Consider the following 23,029-nt stretch of genomic DNA (forward strand, 5'->3'; position numbering starts at 1 on the left):
CAGTGATGTCCCCAGAGTCCCAAGCCAGAGAAAGGAAACACCAGGTGTATCAGTCAGCTCAGGCTCCGTAACAAGCACCACAGACTGTGCGGCTTAAACAACAGACATTTATTTCTCACGGTTCAGGAGGCTGGAAGCCAGAGATCACCTAGAAATGGAATGGTTTCCCTGGTGAATCCTTTTATGAGAGCCCCCCCAATCCAGGAGTGATGTAATGACCTGAAATCCAGAAAGGTACAGGCCCCCTGATTTTACAGTGAACTCTGGGCAGGTGCTCTGAAGTTGGAATTATAAAGCCCAGATGGCTCAGCATTTGGGGTTTCACGTTTTAATAGAAAATCAGCATATTCTGGCCAACAGAATTCAGATGTCCACTTCCAAATCGGAGGCATGAGCTGGTGACCCATCTGATGCCTGCCCTGTGTGGGCCTGAGTCCCTCCCTCACCCCAGCATCTCCGACTGTGGGGGCAGAGGCGCCTGGGCCGTCAGACCCAGCAGCCTTGTCTTTCCTGCCGTGCCAGGCCAGTGCTTGTCCAGGGAGGAGGAGCAGGGGTGAGCAGCTTCCTCTTAAAGGACCGTCCTCCCCACGCTGAGCCTCTTGTGAATCTCCTGGCAGACTTAGTGCCCAGGCCAGTCCAGGCGGGAGGCGGCTCACTCACATCTCTGTCCCCTTTTACTTCCCAGGCTGGATGTGAAAACCCCAGTATCTCCCTGCACGTCATTGGCCTAAATGGACCCACGCACGACCTGGAGATGATGCCGCCTGACGATCCACGGATGAGGTTTGCACCCTTTCCTCAATTATGTTAAGACGATAATAATGAAACCAGCGTCCATTTACATGGTCTCTTTAGGCTCAGATTTATTTTCCTGCCAATCTAAACATCCAAGAAAAAGGTCCATTTTCTGAAGTTTTCCTTACTGCTTTATGATTTGGTTTTTCTGGGAAGGGAACACCAGTCAAACCAATGCTACTATTTCTTGGCTTATGTCAGGCCCCGGTCAGGCCCAGATTCTCCGCCCTGGAGGCTGGGCTTCGGGGGCGGTGGGGGGCAAGTAGGACTGGTCAACCACCCACGTGCAGAGGGAGCACATGGCCTGGCACGTGGCAGACTTTGGAGGGCGTCCCTCGGATGGACAGATGCAGTCTTTCCAAGAAAACCCATGTAATCGGACCTCTTGTGAATGGCGCCCCATTTTCAGAGCATTATTTTAGAGCGTTACTGTCTTTTGCCAGCTCCAGGAACTGAGTGGTGAATCCTGTTCCAATAAACCAAATCTCCCAGTTGGTATAACAACTGTAGTTGGTGGAACATGTTGACAAAGGCAACTGTCCTGTTATTAAGGGCTGTAGGTGGATTTTATTTCCTAATCAAAAGAACTGAGTAAAATCTATCTTTGTGAAGGGGTCTGAACATCAATTTCATTCTGTCCCAAAGTTCAAGCAGTCTGGGGACTGGCTATACTTCCAGAGTCCACTTACATCAGCGTTAGACCTCGCTCTGTTGAGAGTATTGACGGGAGACTCAGAAGGAGAAGGGAATGGCACCAGGACCCACCCGTTTACAGATCTGCAAGGCTACACGTGGGCCCAGTTAAGTGGAGAACGATCCATTCTGAGGGTCAGCAAGTATCCAGCCCACATGTGGCCGTGACTCCAGCCTGAGTCTTCACTATTCAGTTACGGAACTCTCCATTATTAGTAACTTCTGGCAGGAGCTGTGGCCTCAGCCACTCTTACTCCTCCACAGGCCCAGCGCGGGGCGAGGCACACGGGCACTTGGATCCACTGGTCCGTGATGGCGTGGACTCCTCCTGTGGTGGCTTCCACCACTGTCCTTGGCAGGACCCATCTGCCTGGGGCCTCTGCAGGATTCCGCCGAGGTTCTTTCAGCTCTTCTGTCTCCAGTGATGTGTAAAATGCTGTGAGGTCCTCAGGTGGACAGATCAAGCCCAGGGCTGCCCGCTACCTCTCGCTCCCCACCCTGGAGCGGCCTTCCTCCTCATGCAGCTGGCCCCTCCTAGGGGGGTGGGTCCTTAGTGTGCACTGGCCCCTCCTAGGGGAGTAGTCCTTAGTGTGCACTGGCCCCCCCTAGGAGGGTGGGTCCTTAGTGTGCCCTGGTCCCTCCTAGGGGAGGGGTCCTTAGTGTGCACTGGTCCCTCCTAGGGGAGGGGTCCTTCATGTGCACTGGCCCCTCCTAGGGGGGTGGGTCCTTAGTGTGCCCTGGTCCCTCCTAGGGGAGGGGTCCTTCGTGTGCACTGGTCCCTCCTAGGGGAGGGGTCCTTAGTGTGCACTGGCCCCTCCTAGGGGGGTGGGTCCTTAGTGTGCACTGGCCCCTCCGGGGGGGGGGTCCTTCGTGTGCACTGGCCCCTCCTGGGGGGGGGGTCCTTCGTGTGCACTGGCCCCTCCTAGGGGAGGGGTCCTTCGTGTGCACTGGCCCCTCCTAGGGGAGGGGTCCTTCGTGTGCACTGGCCCCTCCTAGGGGAGGGGTCCTTCGTGTGCACTGGCCCCTCCTAGGGGAGGGGTCCTTAGTGTGCACTGGTCGGGGAGTCGAATCAGTTTGGCTGATGATATTCTTGCTGGGATAGAAGAAACGTTGCGATTATTGCTTTGTCTTCTCTGCCGAAGACCCAGGTATTTCATTGTTTTCGTCCAGCTCCATCCGTGCCAAGCCCCCTGGGGCATGGTCCAGCAAACTCTCTGAGTTAATATGGAAAGTCACCTGGAAAATTTAAGCCATCTGTTTGAGTTAATTGCAAATCTCGTGTAGTCCATTTGGTGATGCTGTTTCCGCAGGCTTGATTGTCTTCAAGGACAATGAAAAATTCACCTCCGTCAGGGCTGTTGAGACACGGGCCTCAGGTTTTTTGCTTCTCCAGTTTCCTAAGCTAAACGCGGTGATGCTTTTCCTATGCAGTGTAAATCGCAGAATGTTAATGTCACACTTTCTCATCTCCTTCTCCGTCACAGCCTTGGGATTTTTCAGAGTGAGCGCAGATCTATCAGAAATCATGCAGTCGATGTGAGCAGCCGTTTAACGAGCATTTATTATTTGCGTCCGTTAGACTGAGAATTTAGCATGAATGAAACACGGAGGTTACGATGTAGGGGAAGGACAGGCCTTGAATGAATGGTTATAAGCAAGTGAAGGATTGCAGGCTTGAGAGGGGGCACGTCGAGTGGGGGGCCTGGAAGAGGAGACCCCCCAAGTCTGAGGCTTTCTCGCCCTTGCCCTGCCGATACTCGGGGCCAGGGGGATCCCTTGCTATGGGGGCTGCCCTCTGCATCGTGGGGACCTCAGCCACGTCCTTGCCTTCCCCCAGTGGGTGCACGTGACGGTCAGAGATGCCCCAGACTGGGAACCGCTGGTGCTCAGCCGCACGCCGGCTTGTCTGGGTCCAGATCCCAGTTCTGTGCTCTTCGCCTGCTCCATTCTGTGTCCTCAGCTGCAAAATGGGGATGAACATTAGTAATCAAAAGGTTTGCTCTTGTGGGCGACCGTGAATATTAGATAAGTCACGCAGCACGGGGCTGTCATCCCATCTCACGGCTGTAAATCCTGCCTGTAGGCCGACAACACTCCCCTTTGGAACCCAGCCCTGCCCCGCCCTTGGAACTTCAGGTCCATTTCTAACTGCCGGCCCAACATCTCCCTTAAACTGGCCAGGTTGTGATTCTCAGGCAAAGTAAATGAGCGTGTGTTGAAGATTTTATTTAACTCATTAATTGATAAGGGAACCAGTGTGGTGTTAGAACCAGTCCAAAAGGCATTGATAAGCTAGGTGTATGTGGACAGTTTGACAGAGAAATGTAAGGATAAGTTTTGGGGTTACAGATACCCCGGGGCCCTAAACTATAACCTTGGGGGTATCTGACCCACCAGACAAAAATCCATGGAGACGTCCGCCCCAACAGGGGTGTCCAGGCCATCGCAAGCCAAGCCCGGCGTTGCACGGGAAGATACGCAGCAATCCCGTTTGCTCTTTGCAGGCTTCAGAGAAATTCTCTGTCTCTAAATGGCAACCCAAAGTGAACTCAGTGAAAACAGAATTCCGCGTTCCCCCTGGAAACCTGCTCTGGGCAGCCTTCCCGTCTCTGCTCAGGGCAGCGACCTTCTGGCACTCAGGCCTCTGACTTCACTGTGTGTCTTCCACAGGGTATTTCTCCCATGTAGCCAGCATCCGATGGCGGCTCCCCTGTCCTGTCTCCCCTCCCGCCTCCCAGGGCCCTTTCCTGAACCGTGTCAGATCACTGCTCCCTCCACTCAGAACTCCCTGCGCTTTCCCGTTTTCTCCGGGGTAAAAGCCCAACTTCCTACAGTGGCCTAAAAGCCCCAAATGCCCATCTAGCCTCTACTCCACCTCCCCCCACCCTCCTCAAGTCTGCAGGGCTCACCCCTTATCCGGGGCGTGGCCGGGGCCTGGCTCTGCCGCAAAGCTGCTCCACACAGCTGGCCCGCAGGTGCCCTAGGTGCTGGCCAGCACCCTTCCCGCCCCACTCTAGTTTTCTTCACAGAAGGAATCCCAGCAGGATGTTCCCCACACTTTATTCCTGTGTCCCTTCTCCGCCCATCACCTAGAACATAAAACTCCATGAGGCAGGGATTTTGTCTGTTTTATGCAAAGCCCGATCTCCAGTTCTGGAGCAGGGCCTGGTGTGTAGTACAAGCTTGGTAAACCTTTGCTGAATGGGCAAATTAAGTTTAAAATTAGCCAGTAAAGGGCTTCCCTGGTGGCGCAGTGGTTGAGAGTCCGCCTGCCGATGCAGGGGACACGGGTTCGTGTCCCGGTCCGGGAAGATCCCACATGCCGCGGAGCGGCTGGGCCCATGAGCCATGGCCGCTGAGCCTGCGCGTCCGGAGCCTGTGCTCTGCAACGGGAGAGGCCACAGCAGTGAGAGGCCCGCGTAGCGCAAAAAAAAATTAGCCAGTAAAATGCTGTTTCATTGGAGCCACATTATTATGATGGTTTCCGTGCCCTTGTACATTGGATGTCTTAAGCTGAGTGCAGTTTAGGGGATCCTTTCTAATTACAGGAAGGTGATCTGACCTGTGACAAATCTGTGCTGTACACTATGTAAATGGCTAACAAGTCAGTTGCAAACCAACTGAATGTACAAATCTTAGTGCTGGTGCTGAAATCTCTTCAGAATAGTCATTATGATCTCAAAGTTTGTTTCAAAATTTGCAAGCATCAAGTGTCAGTAAAACTGAAGGTGAAACACTAATGAATGTTGAGTTCTCATGCTTTAGGTGTACTTCTTTTTTAGAGTTTTTGGTTCTCTGCTATTTTTACTGTACTGTTTCACTTAAATTTCCTACACATGAACTTTGTGCAATTGAAATAAAACTGCAGTATATACATGTTAAAAACAAACAAAAAACAAAACAAAACAAAAATCCTATTTCAATAGGATTCTTGAAGATATGGATTTCTTTGGTTATCCTAGTACTTTTCTAAGAACCAAAACTTTTAAAATATTTAGCCATTGCTGACATCCTGCTGTCTCAAATACAGGATGCCACAGGGGAGACCACACTTTACCCATCCTGGGTTTTCAGCTGGGACTCTCACAACAAGACAGATTAACAAGAGGAGAAAAAAACCAGTTCATTCACACGTGCGGTGCACATCACCTGGAAAAAATCTCAACAAAAAACAGCTCAAAGCATCTATTTACAACTACAGCTTTTACAGCACCTTCAACCAGGAACAATAAATTCATAGCGAATTAACAGGACAAGGAAAGCAGGTTTAGGGTTCCAAGGGCGGCAGCTGTGGGAAGGTAATAAACCAGAGGACCTAGTGGAGGAAGGTGTACTTACAGGTTCCCCGGTGCATCTCTGGGCCAGTAAGAGTCAGTCTCCAGGAAGAGGAGACTATGTCCTGCCTTCAGGCAGAAAAGGGGGAGTTTTTTTGGGTTTGCTGCTTCCTAATTGCCTTCAGCTCAAAATAATTTTCATGTCAAAAAGGCGTATTTTGGGGGTGACATATTCTGGTTTCCTTCAACACTAAAGGAACTAATCTAGAAAAGGTAAAAATAAGACACTTACTTTGTGGAGGGATGGAAAAAGGAAGGAGACCTAAATAATGTCCTCAAAGATCTAGGCAGGGACAAACAAAGAAATATGTAACAGTAACAACGTAAGTGCCACAAAATAGGCATCAGTTCTTCTCAGAATTTTGCTGAGGGAGTGAGAGATCCAGAGTAGGGCCGGGGGAGGAGGGCTTGGAGGCCCAGGCAGGATTTGGCCGCACTGGGACGTGGCTAGAGGGATATTCCAGGACCCGGGAGGGTGCCCGGCGGTTCCTGGATCGGGTGTGAGGCCCAGTTGTGGTTGTGGATTGAATTATAAAACTGTGTGTGACCCTAGGGCTATTTACATTCTCCTTTTCTCCTTCCAAACTGGGTGTCTCCGTTTGCTCGCTCCCACCCTTATCCTTCCCTTTGCCCTGCCCTCAGGAGCAAGGGTGTGGCTGTCGTGTCCCCTGGGCTGGTGGCTGTGTCCCCTGGGGGCCTCACACAGCCAGAGCTGGGTCCCACCTTCTCCCATTCCACAGAGGCGGGGGCAGAGGACCCAGAGGTTAAGGGATGGGTCTGAATCCACACAGAGCCTGAGGGGGGCCCTGAACTCAAGCCAGGCGGGGTCACCCCTCCCTCCCCGCACAGCCTCCACGGAAAGATGCAGAGAGTTCCGGAAGGCCAGGGGTCACTTCGGCAGGCTGGTCAGCGCCATCGACAGGAAGAAGTCAGACGTTTCCTCTGTCAGCCGTCTCACCTTTATGCCATTCACTTCCCGTCTTCTGTTGTTTGCTTGTCATCCAGCCTGAGCTCCCCTCCAAGAGTTCTCAGGGGAAGATGAAGACCGGGTCCCAAATCCTTGCCCTGGGAAACTCCTACTGGCATCGGCACGTGCCAGGTGGTGGGTTAGGCCCGTGATGGCCCCTCCACCTGTGGCTCGAGTCCAGGTACCGCGGCGCCTCGTGATCAGTGGTCATGTGCAGCGTGGCGGGAGCATGGGTGGCGAGTGCCAGGGAGGGCGTCACACACAGCCCCGCCACTCACGATGCCAGAGCAGAGCTGAGGCCACTAAGGATGGTGACCCCTTGGCACTGGGCCAGGGGAGCGGGGGCGATGCCTCGCAAGCCTCTCCAGGAAGCGCAGGCACAGCTTCTCCCGTGGGTGGAAGAATCTAAGTGGAAAGCAGTATGCCCGCGGGTCCTGCAGTTTCTTCCATTTCACAGCGAAGCCCAGCTGCACTGACAGAAACAAAAGCAGGTGTTTTTTGCTGATTTCTTCGGGCCTCTGCGGAGCTGCTGAGCTGGGTGTTGAATTAAGATGCAGCAGATCCCCAGCAGGATCATGCTGAAGACATGTTGCGCTACGCTGATGTGTGTTTCTATTCTCCTCCTACAAACACCCCGTCAGATTCAGTCCAGCCGCCGGCCCGGGGCGCCCGTCCCGACTGCCTGGCAGCATCAGGTCGTCAGGGGGTTGTTCACAGAGCCTGAGAAGGGAAGCAGGCGCTGTGTCCCCGATGCTTCCGGGCTAGCGACGGCCTCTTCCCGCCCGCCACCCCTCACTTTTATTTCACTTCCGTGTATTCACTTTACTTTCCAGCACCAAGATCTAGATGTGCCCTGTTCAGGGCACACCTTCCTTGGTCAGTGCAAGAGTTCTCGTGTATTTGCGCTTTTCAACTTTATCCTCTACCTTCATGCTCCCCCACCTCTTAGGCACGGATTTAAACTGTGTTTGAGCAGCCTTTTCCCCGTCAGTGTTTGTAAAATGTACTGTTGCCTGTGTGTGTGTGCACGTCTGTGTCTGTGTGGATCTGTTGCCTCTTTTCTCACCCGGGACTCTGTAAAGACCTAGCGCATCAATATGTGTGTGTGCAGCTCGCCGCTTCTAACTGCGCACATTCCCAGGAAGCTTGCCCTCTCGGGGGCGCCGCTGCCTCCAGGCTCCTCCTACAAGTGCATTGCCCGTGATGCATCGTCTTCTGACCTCGAGAGGAAATGCAGCTTCTTTCTGCCCAGTCTGTAGGAAGTATGGACTCCCTGAGAGACTGGTATATTCGATCCAGTGCAAGCCTTTATTCAGGATTAGGGACAAGACAGAGGTCATCAGAGCAATGGAAACATCACAGAAAAACAGGGTCTTCATTCCTAATGACCTGAGCCCCACTCCTGTCAACAATTAACCACCACCTCCATTCTCACAACCACTACCATCACTACCACCACCACCACCACCACCACCATCATCACCACCACCATCACTACAATCACCTCCTCCACCACCACCATCATCACCTCCTCTACCACCATCACCACCATCATCAACACCATCACCATCACCTCCTCCACCACCATCACAGTCACCACCATCACCGTCACCACCATCATCACCATCACCACCACCACCATCACCACCACATCATCACCACCACCACCATCTTCGTCACCATCATTATGACCACCACCATTGCCACCATCACCACCACCTCCATCACCACAACAACCACCGTCACCACCACCTGACTTGCCCATCGTTGCTTTTTTAATTAGGGATAGAACCAAGGCTTGAACCCAAGATTCTGGACACCTAACCCACCACTCATACCGTTGTTCAAGAGTTTTCACATCTCCTGTGTTTCACTTTGTGCTGAAACTTTCAGATGGCACAAAGATAGAAGACAATTTCTATAAGTCTCTTCTTCCTAGTTTCCTCCATCAGGGGTGTGGCCAGGGTTTGGGGTTTTTTAAAAGCTCCTCAGGTGATTCAGAAGTGTGGCCAACGTGGAAAACCCCTTCTCGGGAGCAGTAGTTTTCATCTGGGATGGAAAGTCTGTCTCATTTTCAATTTTTTTATTTTTTTTAACATCTTTATTACAGTATAATTGCTTTACAATGGAGTGTCAGTTTCTGCTTTATAACAAAGTGAGTCAGTTATACATATACATATGTCCCCATATCCCTTCCCTCTTGCGTCTCCCTCCCTCCCACTCTCCCTATCCCACCCCACTAGGTGGTCACAAAGCACCAAGCTGATCTCCCTGTGCGATGCGGCTGCTTCCCACTAGCTATCTGTTTTACGTTTGATAGTGTATATATATCCATGCCATTCTCTCACTTTGTCCCAGCTTACCTTTCCCCCTCCCCGTATCCTCAAGTCCATTCTCTAGTAGGTCTGCATCTTTATTCCTGTCTTGCCCCTAGGTTCTTCTGATGATTTTCTTTCTTTTTTTTTTTAGATTCCATATATATGTGTTAGCATACGGTATTTGTTTTTCTCTTTCTGACTTACTTCACTCTGTATGACAGTCTCTAGGTCCATCCATCTCACTACAAATAACTCAGTTTCGTTCCTTTTTATGGCTGAGTAATATTCCATTGTATATATGTGCCACATCTTCTTTATCCATTCATCCAATGATGGACACTTAGGTTGCTTGCATGTCCTGGCTATTGTAAATAGAGCTGCAATGAACATTTTGGTACATGACTCTTTTGAATTATGGTTTTCTCAGGGTATATGCCCAGTAGTGGGATTGCTGGGTCGAATGGTAGTTCTATTTGTAGTTTTTTAAGGAACCTCCATACTGTTTTCCACAGTGGCTGTATCAATTTACATTCCCACCAACAGTGCAAGAGGGTTCCCTTTTCTACACACCCTCTCCAGAATTTAATGTTTGTAGATTTTTTTTTTTTTTTTTTTTGCGGTACGCAGGGCTCTCACCGCTGTGGCCTCTCCTGTTGCGGGGCACAGGCTCCGGACGCGCAGGCTCAGCAGCCATGGCTCACAGGCCCAGCCGCTCCGCAGAACACGGGATCCTCTGGACCAGGGCACGAACCCACATCCCCTGCATCAGCAGGCGGACTCTCAACCACTGCGCCACCAGGGAAGCCCTGTAGATTTTTTGATGATGGCCATTCTGACCTGTGTGAGATGATATCTCATTGTAGTTTTGATATGCATTTCTCTAATGATTAGTGATGTTGAGCAGCTTTCATGTGTTTGTTGGCAATCTGTATATCTTCTTTGGAGAAATGTCTATTTAGGTCTTCTGCCCATTTTTGGATTGGGCTGTTTATTTTTTTGATACTGAGCTGCGTGAGTTCCTTGTATGTTTTGGAGATTAATCCTTTGTCAGTTGCTTCATTTGCAAATATTTTCTCCCATTCTGAGGGTTGTCTTTTCATCTTGTTAATGGTTCCTATGCTGTGCAAAAGCATTTAAGTTTCATTAGGTACCATTTGTTTATTTTTGTTTTTATTTCCATTTCTCTAGGAGGTGGGTCAAAAAGGATCTTGCTGTGATTTATGTCATAGAGTGTTCTGCCTATGTTTTCCTCTAAGAGTTTGATGATGTCTGGCCTTACATTTAGCTCCTTAATCCATTTTGAGTTTATTTTTGTGTCTGGTGTTAGGGAATGTTCTAATTTCATTTTTTTACATGTAGCTGTCCAGTTTTCCCAGCACCACTTATTGAAGAGGCTGTCTTTTCTCCACTGTATATTCTTGCCTCCTTTATCAAAGATAAGGTGACCATATGTGCGTGGGTTTATCTCTGAGCTTTCTGTCCTGTTCCACTGATCTATATTTCTGTTTTTGTGCCAGTACCATACTGTCCTGGTTACTGTAGCATTGTAGTATAGTCTGAAGTCAGGGAGCCTGATTCCTCCAGCTCCGTTTTTCTTTCTCAGGATTGCTTTGGCTATTCGGGGTCTTTTGTGTTTCCATACAAATTGTGAAATTTTTTATTCTAGTTCAGTGAAAAATGCCAGTGGTAGTTTGATAGGGATTGCATTGAATCTGTAGATTGCTTTGAGTAGTAGAGTCATTTTCACAATGTTGATTCTTCCAATCCAAGAACATGGTATATCTCTTCATCTATTTGTATCATCTTTAATTTCTTTCATCAGTGTCTTAAGATTTTCTGCATACAGGCCGTTTGTTTCCTTAGGTAGGTTTATTCCTAGATGTTTTATTCTTTCTGTTGCAGTGGTAAATGGGAGTGTTTTGTTGTTGTTGTTTTCGGGTTTTTTTGCAGTACGCAGGCCTCTCACTGCTGTGGCCTCTCCCGTTGTGGAGCACAGGCTCTGGACCCGCACGCTCAGCGGCCATGGTCCATGGGCCCAGCCGCTCCACGGCATGTGGGATCTTCCCTGACTGGGGCACGAACCTGTGTCCCCTGCATCGGCAGGCAGACTCTCAACCACTGCGCCACAAGGGAAACCCAGGAGTGTTTTCTTAATTTCACTTTCAGATTTTTCATCATTGGTGTATAGGAATGCAGGAGATTTCTGTGCATTTTTTTGTATCCTGCTACTTTACCAAATTCATTGATTAGCTCTAGTAGTTTTCTGGTAGCATCTTTAGGATTCTCTATGTATAGTATCATGTCATCTGCAAACAGTGACAGCTTTACTTCTTCTTTTACGATTTGGATTCCTTTCATTTCTTTTTCTTCTCTGATTGCTGTGGCTAAAACTTCCAAAACTATGTTAAATAATAGTTGTGAGAGTGGGCATCCATATCTTGTTCCTGATCTTAGTGGAAATGGTTTCAGTTTTTCACCACTGAGAAGGAGGTTGGCTGTGGGTTTGTCATATATGGTCTTTATTATGTTGAGGAAAGTTCCCTCTATGCCTACTTTCTGCAGGGTTTTTATCATAAATGGGTGTTGAATTTTGTTGAAAGCTTTCTCTGTATCTATTGAGATGATCATATGGTTTTTCTCCTTCGATTTGTTAATATGGTTTATCATGTTGATTGATTTGCGTATATTGAAGAATCCTTGCATTCCTGGGATAAACCCCACTTGATCATACTGTATGATCCTTTTAATGTGCTGTTAGATTTCGTTTGCTAGTATTTTGTTGAAGATTTTTGCATCTATGTTCATCAGTGTTATTGGCCTGTAGTTTTCTTTTTTTGAAACATCTTTGTCTGGTTTTGGTATCAGAGTGATGATGGCCTCATAGTATGAGTTTGGGAGTGTTCCTCCCTCTGCTATATTTTGGAAGAGTTTGAGAAGGATAGGTTAACTCTTCTCTAAATGTTTGATATAATTTTCCTGTGAAGCCATCTAGTCCTGGGCTTTTGTTTGTTGAAAGATTTTTAATCACAGTTTCAATTTCAGTGCTTGCGATTGGTCTCCTCATATTTTCTATTTCTTCCTGGTTCAGTCTCGGAAGGTTGTGCATTTCTAATAATTTGTCCATTTCTTTCAGGTTGTCCATTTTATTGGCATAGAGTTGCTTGTAGTAATCTCTCATGATTCTTTGTATTTCTGCAGTGTCAGTTGTTACTTCTCCTTTTTCATTTCTAATTCTATTGATTTGAATCTTCTCCCCTTTTTTCTTAATAAGTCTGGCTAATGGTTTATCAATTTTGTTTATCTTCTCAAAGAACCAGCTTTTAGTTTTATTGATCTTTGCTGTCGTTTCCTTCATTTCTTTTTCATTTATTTCTGATCTGATCTTTATGATTTCTTTCCTTCTGCTAACTTTGGGGGTTTTTTGTTTCTCTAATCGCTTTAGGTGTAAAGTTAGGTTGTTTATTTGAGATGTTTCTTGTTTCTTAAGGTAGGCTTGTATAGCTATAAACTTCCCTCTTAGAACTGCTTTTGCTGCATCCTGTAAGTTTTGGGTAGTTGTGTTTTCATTGTCATTTGTTTCTAGGTATTTTTTGATTTCCTCTTTGATTTCTTCAGTGATCTCTTGGTTATTAAGTAGTGTGTTGGTTAGCCTCCATGTGTTTGTATTTCTTACAGATTTTTTCCTGTAATTGATATCTCATAGTCTCACAGCGTTGTGGTCAGAAAAGATACTTGATATGATTTCAATTTTCTTAAATTTACCAAGGCTTGATTTGTGACCCAAGATATGATCTATCCTAGAGAATGTCCCATGAGCACTTGAGAAGAATGTGTATTCTGTTGTTTTTGGATGGAATGTCCTATAAATATCAATTAAGTCCATCTTGTTTAATGTATCATTTAAAGCTTGTGTTTCCTTATTTATTTTCATTTTGGATGATCTGTTCATTGGTGAAAGTGGGGTGTTAAAGTCCCCTACTATGATTGTGTTACTGTCGATTTCCCCTTCTAAGGCTGTTAGTATTTGCCTTATGTATCCTGTGTTGGGTGCATAAATATTTGCAATTGATATATCTTCTTGGATTGATCCCTTGATCATTATGTAGTGTCCTTCTTTGTCTCTTGTAATAGTCTTTGTTTTAAAGTCTACTTTGTCTGATATAAGAATTGCTACTCCAGCTTTCTTTTGATTTCCATTTGCATGGAATATCTTTTTCTATCCCCTCACTTTCAGTCGTATCTGTCCCTAGGTCTGAAGCGGGTCTCTTGTAGACAGCATACATATGGGTCTTGTTTTTGTATCCATTCAGCCAGTCTGCGTCTTTTGGTTGGAGCACTTAATCCATTTACATTTAAGGTAGTTATCAATATGTATTTTCCTATTCCCATTTTCTTAAATTGTTTTGGGTTTGTTGTTGTAGGTCTTTTCCTTCTCTTGTGTTTCCTGCCTAGAGAAGTTCCTTTAGCATTTGTTGTAAAGGTGGTTTGGTGGTGCTGAATTCTCTTAGCTTTTGCTTGTCTGTAAAGCTTTTAATTTCTCTGTCAAATCTGAATGAGATCCTTGCTGGGTAAAGTAAACTTGTTTGTAGGTTTTTCTCTTTCATCACTTTAACTATGTCCTGCCACTCCCTTCTGGTTTGCAGAGTTTCTGCTGAAAGATCAGCTGTTAACCTTATGGGGATTCCGTTGTGTGTTACTTGTTGTTTTTCCCTTTCTGCTTTTAATATTTGTTCTTTGTATTTAATTTTTGATAGTTTGATTAATATGTGTCTTTGCATGTTTCTCCTTGGATTTATCCTGTATGGGACTCTCTGTGCTTCCTGGACTTGATTCACGATTTCCTTTCCCATATTAGGAAAGTTTTCAACTATAATGTCTTCAAATATTTTCTCAGTCCCTTTCATTTTCTCTTCTTCTTCTGGAACCCCTATAATTCGAATGTTGGTTCAGCATTTATTGTTGTCCCAGAGGTCTCTGAGACTGTCCTCAATTCTTTTCTTTCTTTTTTCTTTATTCTGCTCTGCAGTAGTTATTTCCACTATTTTATCTTCCAGGTCACTTATCCATTCTTCTGCCTCAGTTATTCTGCTATTGATCCCTTCTAGAGTATTTTTCATTTCATTTATTGTGTTGTTTATCATTGTTTGTTTCATCTTTAGTTCTTCTAGGTCCTTGTTAAATGTTTCTTGCATTTTCTCTATTCTATTTCCAAGATTTTGGATCATCTTTACTATCATTCTGAATTCTTTTTCAGGTAAACTGCCTATTTTCTCCTCATTTGTTAGGTCTGGTGGGTTTTTATCTTGCTCCTTCATCTGCTGTGTGTTTTTCTGTCTTCCCATTTTGCTTATCTTACTGTGTTTGGGGTCTCCTTTTCATAGGCTGCAGGTTCGTAGTTCCCGTTGTTTTTGGCATCTGTCCCCAGTGGCTAAAGTTGGTTCAGTGGGTTGTGTAGGTTTCCTGGTGGAGGGGACTAGTGCCTGTGTTCTGGTCGATGAGGCTGGATCTTGTCTTTCTGGTGGGCAGGTCCACGTCTGGTGGTGTGTTTTGGGGTGTCTGTGGCCTTATGATTTTAGGCAGCCTCTGTGCTAATGGGTGGGATTGTGTTCCTGTCTTGCTAGTTGTTTGGCATAGGGTGTCCAGCACTGTAGATTGCTAGTCATTGAGTGGAGCTGGGTCTTGGCGTTGAAATGGATATCTCTGGGAGATTTTTGCCGTTTGATATTATGTGGAGCTGGGAGGTCTCTTGTGGACCAGTGTCCTGAAGTTGGCTCTCCCACCTCAGAGGCACAGCCCTGACACCTGGCTGGAGCACCAAGAGCCTGTCCTCCACACGGCTCAGAATAAAAGGGAGAAAAAAAAAGAAAGAAAGAAGACAATAAAATAAAATAAAGTTATTAAAATAAAAAAATAATAATTATTAAGAAAAAAATTTTTAAGTAATTTAAAAAAAAAAGGGACAGACAGAACCCTGGGACAAATGGTAAAAGCAAAGCTATACAGACAAAATCTCACACAGAAGCATACACATACACACTCACAAAAAGAGGAAAAGTGGAAAAAATAATCTTGCTCTCAAAGTCCACCTCCTCAATTTGGGATGACTCGTTGTCTATTCAGGTATTCCACAGATGCAGGTACATCAAGTTGATTGTGGAGATTTAATCCGCTGCTCCTGAGGCTGTTGGGAGACATTTCCCTTTCTCTTCTTTGTTCTCACAGCTCCGGGGGGCTCAGCTTTGGATCTGGCCCCGCCTCTGCGTGTAGGTCGCTGGAGGGCGTCTGTTTTTTGCTCAGACAGGACGGGGTTAAAGGAGCCGCTGATTCGGGGGCTCTGGCTCACTCAGGCCGGGGGGAGGGAGGGGCACGAGTGCGGGGCGGACCTGCGGCGGCAGAGGCCAGCGTGACGTTGCATCAGCCTGAGGCCCGCCGTGCGTTCTCCCGGGTGAGTTGTCCCTGGATCCCGGGACCCTGGCAGTGGCGGGCTGCACAGGCTCCGCGGAAGAGGGGTGTGGATAGTGACCTGTGCTCGCACACAGGCTTCTTGGTGGCGGCAGCAGCAGCCTTAGCGTCTCATGCCCGTCTCTGGGGTCCGCGCTGTTAGACGCGGCTCGCGCCTGTCTCTGGAGCTCCTTTAAGCGGCGCTCTTAATCCCCTCTCCTCGCGCACCAGGAAACAAAGACGTAAGAAAAAGTCTCCTGCCTCTTCGGCAGGTCCAGACTTTTCCCCGGACTCCCTTCGGCCAGCCGTGGAGCACTAGCCCTCTGCAGGCTGTGTTCACGCCGCCAACCCCAGTCCTCTCCCTCCGCTCCGACCGAAGCCCGAGCCTCAGCTTCCAGCCCTGCCCGCCCCGGCGGGGGAGCAGACAAGCCTCTCGGGCTGGTGAGTGCCGGTCGGCACCGATCCTCTGTGCGGGAATGTCTCCGCTTTGCCCCCCGCACCCCTGTGGTTGCGCTGTCCTCCGCGGCTCCGAAGCTTCCCCCTCCGCCCCCCGCAGTCTCCACCCGCGAAGGGGCTCCTAGTGTGTGGAAACTCATTTTCAAATTAAAGATACTGTCCCCCACCTCCATCCCTGAATTTGCCATCCTACTGACATATTTCTAATCTAGTTTTTTGTCTTTATATTAAAGTCTGTGGGAAGATATTTGTTTTACTGAATTTGATTTCCAAATTTATTTGAAAGTGTTTGAGGGACAAATTACAAATGCATAAATGATCTCTAATACCCACAGAGCTAGACCTCACTCTGTTTCTACCTCATGTGTTAAAGTAATGACCAGGGTACCGAAATATTCAAATAAGTTCATCTTAGGAAGCAGTTGAAGGGGATTGGCTCCACCAGACAGCTTTTGTGTTGACGGTATCGGATCAGGGTGTGCTTTTTATTATCCATGAGGGCAAGAAGCTCTTTGTGGTGACGGCAGAAACATGGAAGCTCCAGTCTGGAGAAATGCCGGATCTTTATTCTGTTGATGCATTGAAAAGGGAATTCTCAATGTTACTGTTGATCACAGGTTTCCGTGTTCTCATCAGTCAAAATGTCCAGTGCTTCAGAAGCCTGGAAATCTGATCTTGGATGTCCAGGTAAATCACTTTCTGGTGAAGAGCACATGTTCTGCATTGTTCTGGTCTGTGTTTGAAGGGGCAGCCACATTGTTCTGAAGACACTGTAACTAGATATGCAAGGAATGATTAGTGTTTGGCAGACTTACACAGAGCAGGAGACATCAGAAAAATAAACCGTGCCTCTGCCTTCCCGTCCCCGTAAGTAAGACCCCTCCATTCGCCAACAAGCTCTATCAGCCAGCAGAACTGTGTTGACGTTTGAAGACGTCAGCAACACACCGGACAGGATTTTCAGGCCCTGTCACAAGGCTGGGTGAGCCAGAGGACAGTAAACTCAGAGGGCGTAGTGACAGGTACAGGTTTCCCCCATGGACCGCAGTTGGCACATCCACACAGAGTGGATGGCAGCTGCAGGAGAGTGGGATTTGGCAAATTCGTCTGCCGCCTTGTTTTGAAATGTGTCAGCCTGCACTGAGGCATGAACGAGTGGGGTTCACACCTGCCGCCCGAGCAGGCCAGTCCCTCACACCTGTCCTCCAAAGGGCTGCCTGTTGCTGGGACTCGGGCTGGAAGGGCTCTGAAAGTTGCCCTTGTTTTCCTTCCGTTTCCTCCACAATTCACAGAGGAGGCAAGGGGACCCCCAGCAGGCAGGTGACTTGCTCAGTCATGCTGATTCTGTGCGGCCAGGCCTGGCATCCGGGTTGCCACATCTGCTGTCCTCTGGAGTGCCATTTGTTTCTGCTCTGCCCGTTCAAGCTCTCCCCGCTCCCGGATCTCTGTGAGCAGACCCTTTCCCACCACCGGCTGTGTCCACTTGTACCTCATTCTCAGAACTGGCGCTCTGAGCTAGACATTCCGAGGAGGAACGGGATACAGTCCTGCCCCTGAAGACTGATGAGTGGACGGAAGATAGCTTCCTTCACCCTTGGCGGGTGGGGTCTCCTGGGGACTGAGTTCTTCCCATCTCTACTGCCGGGCTTTTGGATAAGTCTTTTCTCCCCTCTCCCCGGGGTCTGATTACAAGTCAGAGAATAACTGCGTCACTGGGTCTTTTGAACTGAATTACAAATGGTCTCTAGTGGACCCGTCCCTTCTCCTGGTTCTTCTGTCTTAGCCTGAAATCTTCAGAGTGCCGCCCGACATGGTTCTTTCCTTCCCAGTGGGTCACGCGTCTGTGACAGCAACTCGTAGGGATCCCTGCACACACACAGGCGGCCGCCCCCCGGTTGTCATTTGAGGGACAAAAGCCCACGCGCTGTCTAAAGCACTGACTATCAGGGCTTACGGCCCTTCGCCTGGGAGCATCAACATGCTGAAGTGTGACTGTGTCCAAACACAATCTGGACTTTGCTAGGCAAAAGGACGCAGAAGAGGGCCCACTGTGATAGGGAGAACGCACCGATCTCGGAAATCTGTGAGCATCTCACAATCAAACAGGAGCAGGTTTTCTTTCGTAGGGTAAAGAAGGAGGGTCACAGAGGTGGGCTGAACCTCGGGAGGGGAAGCCGGACAAGCGGGGGAAATGACCAGTGGGGTGGCGCAGGGAAGCGTCCCCCTGTGGTCAGCTGGTCCCCAGGAGAAGCTGTAGGGGTGCAGTCCATGTTCGGGGGGTGCGCTTGCTCAGGCTTGGTGTGAGCAGAGCTCAGGGACCTGAAGGGAGTAGAGGGGCCTGACAGGTCTGGCGCAGGGCGGCCAGCAGGCAAAGGAGCCATCAGTCAGCTATGTGACGGGGATGGGCACTGCGGGGGGGGGGGGGGGGTCTGAGATGGGGCATTGGGCCTGGGGGAGGTGACCGTCCCGTAGCCAGCACAGGGTGAGGGTGGAGGTGGTGGGCTCTGAGGGGAGGGATATGGACAAGGTACGCGTTGCAGAGAGGAGCCGAGTGGCTCTCCCCGTGGGGCTTGGCGGCAGGCCTCGCAGAGCTCAGCGTAGCCCCGCCACAGGCACCCTCGCTGAGAAAGTGGTGTCATGGAGAGAGTACCTGGCGGGGCCGGCCAGCCCTGCGGAGGACTGGGCGACTGCCTGACCTGCCTGTGCCCAGAGGCCACTCCTCAGGTTCCTTGTCTGCAAACGGAGGGACCCAGTCCCTTGGCATCTCAGGACCCTTCTGGCTCGGAGTCCATCAGGGCTCAGGATGTTACCTGGGCACGTGGACACCTCAGCTCTTGCTTCCACCTCAAGTGAAGCACTCCGGGCAAGGACAGCTGTGGTCAGGGGGCTGCTGTGGCCTCTCTCTCTGTACTGTCAGTGTCCCAGCAGGAAACGAAGGGATTGATTCCCACAGCATCTAACCAAGGCTCTGTGCAGAAAGGGGGTGGGGGAGGAAGCCCAGCAGGCACTGCAGTGCCTGGGTCTCTGCTCCTGTCCCAGGTCGGGAGGGGCAAGGGAAGTAGGAGCGCCCAGATCTCAGGGACACAGAGCCCCGTGGAGCAGGCCGACAGCGGCGGCTGGACCGTGTGCAGGAAGCAGTGGAATCAGTACCCGCCCTCCCTTTCTCCCATGCTTTGAGCTCCTGCTGGTGCGTCCACGGGGCAGCCAGAGCCCCGTGAAGCCACCTGTGCAGGTGAGCTCGCCCCTCCCCAGCACAGAACAGGGTGGGAGAGATGCAGGGGGCCCGCAGAGGCACAGGGATGGCATCCAGCATCTCCCCAAGTGGCACCGGGAGTCTTGGTGCCCAGCAGGTGCTTAATTTATATTCTACTGAGTGGACAGGTCAGGTATGTGGGTGGGTGGATGGATGGAGGATGGATGGATGGAGGGACAGACGGATGAACAAAGAGGTGGACAGGTGCTGAGTGTGTGGAAATGACAGGCTGGAGGAGGGGTGCCTTGAGATTTATCTACACTTCCCCAGTTCAGAGGATTCCCTTCATGTTCGAAGCATGCAAACTGCTGAGTAAGGCCTCCACAGTCCCTTGGACGACACCCCCTCTCATTCCTCATCCCGATATCTGGCTCTGCATGGTAGCCTCACCTCAGACAGAAGGGAAAGGTCACATGGCCTCTTCCTACGTTGAAAGTGAAATTATGGAAATATACATCAAATAGTGCCTTGTTTTACAGTCACACCATTCTTGTATTCTGCAAAGTGCAATCTGCCTGCAGGTGTTTTTGTACAGTTCTGTGGCTGCCCCGAGCACGTCTCGGGTGTGGAGCCGTACACTCGATCCCAGCAGCATTTGGTATGTGGTGTCATTTCAGTTTGTTCAACGATGCCTTCTATTAAAGAACATCATTTTGTTTTTAATGTCCCTCTCAAAGTATTTTTCTGCTCCAGCTTAATCCATGGAATAAACGTCACTGGAAAATGGCAGCGTTAATTGCAGGCTCTTTATTTCACTAGATAAGCAGGCCTTTCGCTCCCTTGCCCTTTACTGCCACACAACTGTTAGAACCTTTGCCAGAATTCGGAAAACCAAGAAGTGATGGCACATTAATCCCTGCGAGAGAAGCCGTGCTCTGTTAATATTTTATGGCAAACAAGTGGGCTAATAAGAAATTCATGTACTGCTCGGGAGGACTTGCTGTGTTTTGATTTGAAGGCATGTTTGGCTGGAGATTCGTACGAAGGTTGTAATATTTCCTCAGCCAAGCTGTGCTTTTCAGCAGCCGCTGTTCCCACGTGCTCGCAGGCTCGGCATGACCCTGCTGCCGTCTATCAGGGCGGTTCTCACCCTGTACTGAAATCTGTGGGTTCTGTGTCTGTCTCCCCACAAACTGTGGGTTCCCCTATGACCAGGCTTTAGGCCTCTGCCTTCCAGCACCTGGAACCATGTGCACACAGAGCCCAGACTAAATAAATGCTCTTTGAATGAGTGAAGGAATTTATGGCACATAAAGGGCTTTAGAATAAAGAAAATTGGTAGCATTTCTTCCAGCATCTTGGCTTCCTGTTGTTTGGTTTCATGTTCTCTTTAAATGCACCTTTTACAATTCTCAAAGTATAATTATCTATTTTCTGTGATTATCAAAATGCTTCTGTATCTCACTTCATCTCAACATTGGATCAATCCTTGTGTCTCTCAAAGCGCAGCCCCATCTCACCTGAGATTATTCTACTTCAAATCCTATTTTCTCCTCTCCTTTAACTGCGGCCACACTTCCCTTTATTCTGAAGCACCTTATCTGCCTACGAATTCGTTTATTCACTCAAAGAACATCTAGTGAGGGCAGAGATGGAGGTGGGGTTAGAGATCTGTGATTACGTGGCACATGGAGTGTCCTCATGTGGTCTGCCCACCAGGCATCACTTGGGTCACTTAGTTTGGAGGTTCTCAAACTGGGACACCATTAGGATCAGCTGGGGGCCTCGTTAGACCACAGGTGGCTCAGCGCCACCCAGAGCTTCAGATTCAGTGAGTCTGGGGGGAGGCCTGAGAATTTGTATTTCCAGTACTTCCCAGGGGCTGCTGGTCTGGGGACCCCATCTGTGGACCACCAACTCCAGTAATTAAATGTGGGGTGCAGAGACCATTTCCCCTCTAGTGCCGTGAGCTTTGGCAGATTTTTCAACAGATACCCAGTGCCACCGTTTCTGCTGTGATCATTTCTCCCTGGACAGGCCCCGCCTCCCCGAGTGTGGGTGACAACATGGGGTGCCTGCTGCCTGGGTGTACCCAGGCCACACAGGACCCGTGGAGATGGCTCTCCCATATCCATCCATGCTTCTTGCAGGTGGCAGTGTGTGTGTGTGTGTGTGTGTGTGCATTTTATTTCCTCTATGGGTTACCTTTATAAACTTAAATAATACTCTTACAAGTTTCTCTCATATCACGTTAACTACAGGCAAGAATTTGTAGCTCCCCAATTTGTAAGATGGATCTAGAAGTCCTGCCCTTTCCTACAGGAAAGGGCAGGACTTCTAGATCCTGCCCTTTCCTGTCTCTCCCACCTAGAAGCTTCAGTCTTTTTTATAATTTTTATATCATTGAAGTTGATGGCATTTGCATCCTGCCCTGAAACGATAACTAAATATTCCTTATTTATCTATAGGTTGATTCTAAAACACTAAAATCAATTAATAGCATTGACTTTATCTTAAGTAATTAACTCTCTTGGTAGAGCTAAGTAGCATCCTCTGATTGTGTCTCTTTTTTGTTGAGCTTTTTGTTCTTCCTGGAGTTTTTAGTTGTTTTTATGTTTTACATGAACTATTCGATTTTATCACACTCTCACTTTTTTCCCCACACTCTATCAGGTTTTCTCTTGCATTGGCTTTTTCTCCAAATCTGTCTCTCCAAGTCCACTCCACTGCCCTGACTCTAGTCTGGACTAGTTATTCTTTATAACATCTGCACTAGTGCCACCCTGAGACTCCCTGTTACTCCTGTCCCACGTTGGAGCCACTGTTTCTTAGATCTCATGTGATCTTCTTTCTTGATTTACTTCCACTTTGTATGGAGTACATCCTCCAGGTACTTTCCCAATGAAGAACCACGGGAAGTAAACTTTCTGAGTTCTTAAATATTTTAAAATGTCTCTTTTGCTTACATCTGTTGAAAATTTTACTTATTTGTAGAACTGTAGTTTGAAAATCATTGTCCCTCAATTTGGGGGTGTAATTCCATCTCACATTCAGTGTTGCTGATGACAAGCCTGATGTTTATCTGATACTCGTTCCTCTGTGAATCATGTACTTTTTTTTCCCTATAAGCTTTTAGGATGAAGTAACATATCTAAATGTGGGTAGGGTTTCTCTGTTTTTGTCATTCGTCATCTGTCTCATCCAGAGACTCTCAGATGACACTCCTGTCCAAGCACATTTCCCAATCCCACACTGTGTTGCACCTCGACCTCCAGGTCCCCCAGATTTCTCTGGGGTTAACTCTGCAGATATCTTGAGCTGCTGCTTTTCAACCAGGCTCGTCCCTCGTTACTCTTATGTCTGCATCCTGTCTTCTAGAAATGTGGTGAAACCTTTCCTGTTATCTTTATTAGTGTGGGTATATACCTATTTTACTCCTTCATTATCACTGCAGTTATGTTTCTGGAGAGAGAAGACATGAATAAATGTGATGAACCCACCAACTGAAATTGGAAACTTTCAGTTACCCTTAATAACCTTCTTCTTATTTAAAAGGTCATCTCTGCACTATAGGAAATAATAATCACTTGCCATTCCACTACCCATTGGTAAGTAGTGTGGGTATTTTGATAAATTCTCCTATGACACTTTTTCCTAGAAACACACACTTGTTCTTTATTTGCTTTTTTGTTTTTTAGTAAGTCATCTTCCCAGCACCATTTATTAAGTCTTCCTTTCCCCAATGATTTGGGTTGACAATTTTATTAAATATTAAATTCTATTATTTATTTTTTTAAATTTTTTAAACATCTTTATTAGAGTATAATTCCTT

General features: G+C 48.1%; 1 protein-coding gene across 2 annotated transcripts in view; it reads left to right on the plus strand.

Moving 5' to 3' along the window:
- DPP6 (dipeptidyl peptidase like 6) overlaps window positions 1–23,029 on the plus strand; it is a 772,268-nt gene that overhangs the window by 641,541 nt on the left and 107,698 nt on the right. For both annotated transcript variants that reach the window (XM_060021180.1, XM_060021181.1), the window contains exon 10: window positions 686–783. In XM_060021180.1, coding sequence (XP_059877163.1) covers window positions 686–783 — 98 coding nt within the window. The remainder of the gene's footprint in view (window positions 1–685; window positions 784–23,029) is intronic.

Source organism: Delphinus delphis, chromosome 9, assembly GCF_949987515.2.
Source record: "Delphinus delphis chromosome 9, mDelDel1.2, whole genome shotgun sequence".
Taxonomy (NCBI): Eukaryota; Metazoa; Chordata; class Mammalia; order Artiodactyla; family Delphinidae; genus Delphinus; species Delphinus delphis.